This window comes from Cryptotermes secundus, unplaced genomic scaffold (assembly GCF_002891405.2).
Source record: "Cryptotermes secundus unplaced genomic scaffold, Csec_1.0 scaffold423, whole genome shotgun sequence".
NCBI classification, from domain to species: Eukaryota; Metazoa; Arthropoda; class Insecta; order Blattodea; family Kalotermitidae; genus Cryptotermes; species Cryptotermes secundus.
The window spans coordinates 1-6,757 of NW_019731985.1; the positions used below are offsets into that span (position 1 = coordinate 1).

At 43.5% G+C, this 6,757-nt stretch overlaps 1 protein-coding gene across 1 annotated transcript in view; it reads right to left on the reverse strand.

Annotated features, from left to right (window-relative positions):
- Positions 1-220: 220 nt before the first annotated feature.
- Positions 221-6,757, reverse strand: part of LOC111867441 (putative fatty acyl-CoA reductase CG5065) — a 19,049-nt gene continuing 12,512 nt past the window's right edge. The window contains exons 2-3 of the mRNA XM_023857319.2: positions 4,021-4,222; positions 221-526 (exon numbers count right to left, since the gene is read on the reverse strand). Of these exons, the coding sequence (XP_023713087.1) occupies positions 236-526; positions 4,021-4,209 (480 nt within the window). The 5' untranslated portion in view covers positions 4,210-4,222 and the 3' untranslated portion in view covers positions 221-235. The remainder of the gene's footprint in view (positions 527-4,020; positions 4,223-6,757) is intronic.

The window sequence follows — 6,757 nt, forward strand, 5'->3', positions numbered from 1 at the left end:
CATTGGCCACGGTACCCACTGGACGGGAAGTTACGTTGAACCCAGGGTCGGTCTGGACGCTGCGGAGCTTAAATGAATCTGTGCTCTCTGCCGGGAATCGAAACCCAAGTCCCCGATAATCTAGTCGGCAGGCCAGCCACCACTCTGACTAGCTATTTCCATTCCTAACTGACGAAAATCGATTGAAGTACATAATGCGAGGAGTTTGCACAGAATATAGAAAGATAAGAAATAGCTACGTAAACACAGCAGTAGGTACAGGGTCGTCTAAACGTACCTTCAGGTGGATCATGCCCCGAGCCAGCTGCAATAATCTCCACGTTCCGGCCGTGTTCATCTCGGTGGCATCCTTTAGTTTCGCTTCCAACCGCAAGGTGGCCGCGCAGTGGAACACTACGGACACCTCATCTTGGAGCCTGGTTTTAGCTTCGGGAGTCAAACCCAGCTCCTCTAGCGTGACGTCGCCGTGGACAGGCACCAGCTTGTTCAGTGCGTCGGGCTTCTCATTTCGCAGGCGGTGGAACAACTGCAGCAGAAGTACAGGAGTTCATTGCGTGAACAGGAGGGCAAGTCCGACATATTGACTGGGACATTAGGGTCCGGGGCTAGAACCCCAGTTATTTCCTGAATCTTTCTGTCCTCCTGTGATAGGCATTGCACTGAAAGTCATACTGGACGTTGTAATAAGGGTACAGATAACCCCTATAATAGAGGACACTAAGGGACGAATTGGGCCGCGCCATAGCTCAAGCGGTTAGTCGCTGGCTTCCCACCGCGGCGGCCCGGGTTCGATCCCGGGTCTGTCAAGTGGGATTCGTGGTGGACAAAGTGGAGCTGGGGCAGGTTTTCTCCGAGTACTTCGGTTTCCCCTGCCAATGTTCATTCCACCAATTGCTCCACAATCACCCTCACCTATCATCTGGGGCTGGTACAATAGGCCAGAAGTGGCCGCAGTACAAGGGACTCAGTCCCACCTCACTAGCAATAAAGAAAGGGGGGAGAATTGGGCTGTAGCACCAAGAAGAGAATCCTGAACTGATTGTAGGGGGCCTTGCGATGGTCTGATACCCTATCCAGCGAGTTCTTCCTGTGGTCTTAATAAGGATTAATAAGCTGCAGTGGAGGAGACCAAGGCAGCAACTGCACTTTGCAGACACGCAGGGTACCGGGCGGTACGTCGCGACATCATGCCCCCAGTGGTACACTTTCTCTTCGATCTGCTTCAACAAGCCTTCCACATATTTTTATTTTGCTTGGGAGGGAGACTGTAGGTTTAACGTAATACATATTTTTCTTCTGTTTAATAACCAGCCAGAGGCCTTTAAGGATGGGAAACAGTTCTGGATTGTAACCTTCTGGGTCATGACACCGTATAATCTAGTAGGCAGTTACTGATTTTTGTAAGTAACATATTATAACAACTTCCTTGGGAAGACACCGTGAAACCTGGTAGTTTGTCTTCAAAGTTTTCGGTGGAACCCGCTGCCTATATTTTCAGGGTAACATTCACTTAACTTAGCTGGCAACCTACAAGACTACATTGTACCATGGGACAGAAGGCAACAATCCAAATCTTCAAAGCCCTCAAACCTCATGAATAATAATGCATTCAAATTTACCGACGGGTTCTGCGTAAACTTAATTTCATTCAAATCGTCCACCTTAATTCTTTGCTGTGTAGGTCAGCTCTCACTTCCTTCCTACATATATAGTACTGAGCTCTTGTGGCAGAAATGGGCACTAAATTTACAACTTAAAACTAAGTAGCATACAAAGCGGCCTCCGTAGTCTAGAGGTAACGTTCCCACCTCATGACTCGTGGTACGCGGGTTCAAACCCGGCGGAGGTCGTCGAATTTTTAAGGGCGGAAAAATTCAGGGAACAAGTCCTCCGGGAGGGACTTGTTCCCAACAGTAGTCTCTAACGCCTCTGATAGATGGGGGAAGCATTATAAATACCACCAAGCCAGTGAGGCCGAATTCGCTGGCTCGGTCGGGACTGATGATCGCACCAATATCGGTAGGGTATAGAGACTGGTAGAATATCATAGAGGGAAGCACAATGGACCAATACTAATCTAAGTGCATGGGGAAACCCACCCTCTCCAATAACTAACTAACTAACTAACTAAGTAGCATACAAGAATATTGTTGACAAAATTAATTAGTGATAAATGTATGCATTATAATCGCTTTGTGTTTCATTATGCATTTTCGTACAAAAAGCGTGAAGAATTTAAACTTTTATGAATCGAAGGAAATTGCATAAACATCACTTTCTGCTATATTTGCCTTATTCTAGAATGCTGTGGTCGAAATGTTACGAAATGTCTGCACCAATGGATGCATACTATTTCATTTCACACACCGATACTTAAATGTACGCAACATTAAAAAATATTTTAATAAAAATTATAGAGCTTAAAAATCTAAATTTTATTCCGTCTACGAAGTGCCTATAATGTGAACTGTTTGAGAAAATTTATAAAATTCGATTTGAGCCATATATATTCCTAAAATAGAGGTTTAATTGAATTCATATGAATCAGAATTATGTTCGTCGGATAATGATTCGGCGTAGAGTGTAAAATAAAATTTCGTCTACATCGATTGTGTTAAAAAATTCGGAGAGATCCCAAGGTATTTAAACTTCGCTACAACACAGAAAAGAATATCCATGTTTTCTTGTTTGTTCCCTTTATGTTACGATTGTTCTTACAGAATTTGAAGTTTTCACAGAGTTTGTTACGAAGAGTTCTAGCTTCTAGGATATAACGCCATGTAGTCCGTTGAAAGTCAACCGACGTTTCGGAGGAGAATGCAGAGACCTGGTTGTTACATGCTTTATGCTGTTTCTTGCTTAACTCATTCTTGTACTCTGAAGATGAAGGCGACATATTTGTTCGTTCGTTATATCCAACTCTTTGAGGCTGTTCCTGTCGTTTTTGTGAAAGATATGAGATTTTGTTCGCAATGGAATGAGCCCAATGCTCGTATCTGTGACAACTCAGGCATACTGTTAACCTCACGAACTTTGCAGAAAAACTACCTGGCAGAAACCATAAAATAAATTTGTGCAACACACCCCATTCTCAAATATTTGTCTCTCAAATTTACTGACCGGATTTCACGGCCTTGCTTAGTTCTATGAATAAGTTTGAACTGGGGAATTCTTAAGTGTAACTTGAGAGTTGCCAAACAGGCGAAACCGGTAAGTTATCGGCACGTGTTCAACAGGAAGTTGCGATAAAACTGCTCATTATCTCTGCAATGTCTGTCCACCTATCTGTCTGCAGACATGTGACAACTGGACAGCCGTAAGAAATATTTTCGTTAAATATGATATTAAGAGTTTTCTCATAAAATGTATCCACACGTTCCAATTTCGGTTAAAATCGTACAACAATAACGGACACTCGGAATTACTGACTGTTTGAACTTTGTCCGTCGTCCGGTATTCTAAAGAATAGAACGTTTCGGAAACTAGATCTGTTTCCGTCCTCAGGTGAATGGGTTGGAGACATCTACATTGTTGCGTCCGAACTGTGGACTCAGTAATCCGAAGCGTTACACACATACATAGTCAGATACATCGTTAGAACCGATTAGACTAGACAATGACGGAAGATTTGCATGAAGACCTACGTGAATATCTGCTGGCACCTTGAGCTAAACCACTAAATGCTCGTATTGAAGGGAGAGAAAAATGTACCCCCCCCCAAAATACCTGTACAGAGAGCAATGAGGCATATATTTTTGCGAAGTGCATTTATTCCGCAAATCTTGTGGTTTTCGAGGTAACTATAGACAATGTAAATACTGTGTTATGCGCATAATGTCATAAGTTGTCAAAATTATTCATTGATAATATTTCGGCTGCATCTATTCTGCAGCGTATAACGGCAAGATGACTGCTATGTCATGACTTCAAACCGATATTGGTCTATGTTCAGATAATATAACCGAAAATTGCTTTGGCGGAATTGGAAAGGCCAACATGGCTGACTCCAGGCATGCTTACCGGAAGCTTCAGCATTTCCTCCGTGCGCACTTCCGGTGCCTTGTTGCGTTTCTTGCGCATGAGGATGTAGATGGCGCGCAGATCGGAGCAGCTGTACAGGAGCTTCTCTACCAGTACCTTGCCCATGAAGCCCGAGGCTCCCGTCACCAGGACAGCCCGGCCCCGGAAGAATTCCGCCACCTCGCTCATCTTACACAGGAACCTGCGGGCATCAACGCGACACACAGTCCGTGTTATTCACGAGGTACCTCATTCATCCGCGGGTCAGGGCCACATTGTGCAGGCCCCGGTGCACTAGAAACATGGAAGCCCCTAACAGTAACAACAAAACACTTATTTCTTTTGTCCTCATTTCTTACAGTAACTAAAAATACAAACTAACTTTTCACAATTTTAGAAAAGTAATGTCTGTTGTGTCCTATTCCTGTTTTGTGGACCTCATGGGGCGACAGCCCCGGTCGCTCACTCTTATATCCAGCCCTGTGAAGGGCTATCAAATTTCGTGATACTGGTGCCCTGTAAAATAAATACTCAAATTCAGGGGACCCCCTCTCTGCCGGTTTGTGAGTACGGTTCTGCACACTGTCGCAAATCTCTTTCGGGCTGCAGGGCGAAAGCAGGAACCTGAACAGTCTCACAGCCTCTCTGTACCTGAAGCAAGCTGTAACACTTTCCTGTACATTCGTGAATGTTTCTCCCGCTGCAGCTAGACTTTCCGACTTTCCCAAATCGTGTCTGGATTATATTCTGGTAATTCTGGAGAATTCGGCAACCCCGTTACAGTAAATCAATTCAAGAAGCCATGCATTAACCCTTGTAACGCTAATATAAAATGTGTTGGCCACAATGGCACAAAATTCCAGCATCGATTAGACCAATTCTCCTTATACCCGTGCCTGTCGTTAAGTCTAACTCCTGCAAAACGAAAAATTAATAAAATTATGACCAAGTAAAACCTAAAAACCAATATAAATGCGGTGGCAATATTAAGACACAGGTTAAACCTTGTGACGTACTTTAATTCTTGGGCTGAAAATCTCAATTTGCTGCGAAATTAGCTCTGTGTTTCACTTCTCTGTTTTCATTATGGAAGCCTGTGTCACGATATAAGGCAGGCGCGTGTCACAAGGTCGGGCGCTTTATCCTATTGAGCGTCGAGACTTCTAATGGATTCAGATGCACAATCAAGTTCAATCTGTTGCTTCACGTCACATGTTCCAACTTCACATGCGAATTCCATTTTTTTGCAAGGTCCTCTTCGAATTCTGCGTCCCTTCACTTGATGATGTGAAGTCTGCAACTCCTGGGTTTCATAACATAATTTAAGTCCATGTGCACACACACGCAGACTCGATGCGGTTATTTGCCAAACTTCGTACGGAAAGCAATTTCGTCATTGTTTATTCCTGCTGTCTTGCAGCGCTAGGGGATTCCCCTCGCACACAGACGTACCCGCAAAGAGTCAAGGCCGAAGTGCTGAACCTGATGTAGGTTTGAAGAACCCCTCCACAGCGCTGGTTTCTGTCTACCAAATTACACGGCGTCACTTTCCAGGAGACAGCACTTTTAATATTGGAGGTTTCTTCTCACTTAATTTGGAAACTTTCTAGAATTGCTTAGCGTACAAGATTTCAGTCGGGAGAGGACAACACAAAAGTGTAAGGATAATATTAAAATGAATCTCAGCGAAACGTACAGTGAAGTTGCATGAAAATAAAGTGCCAAGAAGAATGTCTGAACCAAAGAAAGAGGAACTAAGAAAAGAATTGTGAAAATTACAAAATGTTGTGTTTCAGAAGTTGTAATCTTCATCTAATATTGTCGCGGGCATAAATTAATATTGTGGCATGTAGACCTGTTGCTAGGCAACGACCGCGAAAGAAACAATTAGACAACGACCGTCATTAAGCAATGGAACGTAAACAGCAATAGGAGAAATGTGTTTTATGTGCGGTCCGTGCCAAGATGTTATAAGCAGGACGGTTAGTGAGGAGTGAGTTTAGTCAGTGGAATGGAGTTGGTTGGTGAGTGAGTTAGCCAGTCAGAGGACTGCTGCTGTTCAGTCGTTGTGAGCTGTTGCTGTTAGAAGCAGGTAGCTGAGGCCGGGAATAGTTCGGGAACCCAGAGGAAAAGGAACGTCCGCCGTTGAAGCCGCTACCGAGCAACGGCTAGTGAAGGCATTACTGTGGACACTGCTGTGTGTGTGATATTGAACTGTAAATTGTAGTCAGGCGCTGTATCAAAGAGTCCAATAAATCCGATCACCAATCCGAACCCCGTCTACAGTCACACTGCAATCACGCGACAATACAATACGCGTGGGAGAGATGAAGAAAATTTTACAAAAGTCTGACCGAAAATTATCAAGGAAGGAAAAGGCTTTGGAAACCTAGATGAAGATGGGGAGATAATATTGACATAGGCACTATAAAATAGGGCACGAAGGGGCAGATTGGATTGCACTGCCACTACTTTTTATCCAACCCTTGTAATATTAAGTTTTACATTCTTGAAGAACACAATTCGCAAAGAACGGGCACGCCCTAGTGATAGTCATTTTACTTAGCATCAAAGAGAAGAAATGCAAAGGGATTATGCAAGAAGAATAAACATGTGTTTGATTTATTGCACGGTCTATTTCAGTCACTTTTATTCAAGGAAAACGGGGGAATTTAGTGGAATGGGGGCGCTATATCTTCGATGAATTTATATAAAAATTTTAATTAATTTTTTTTTA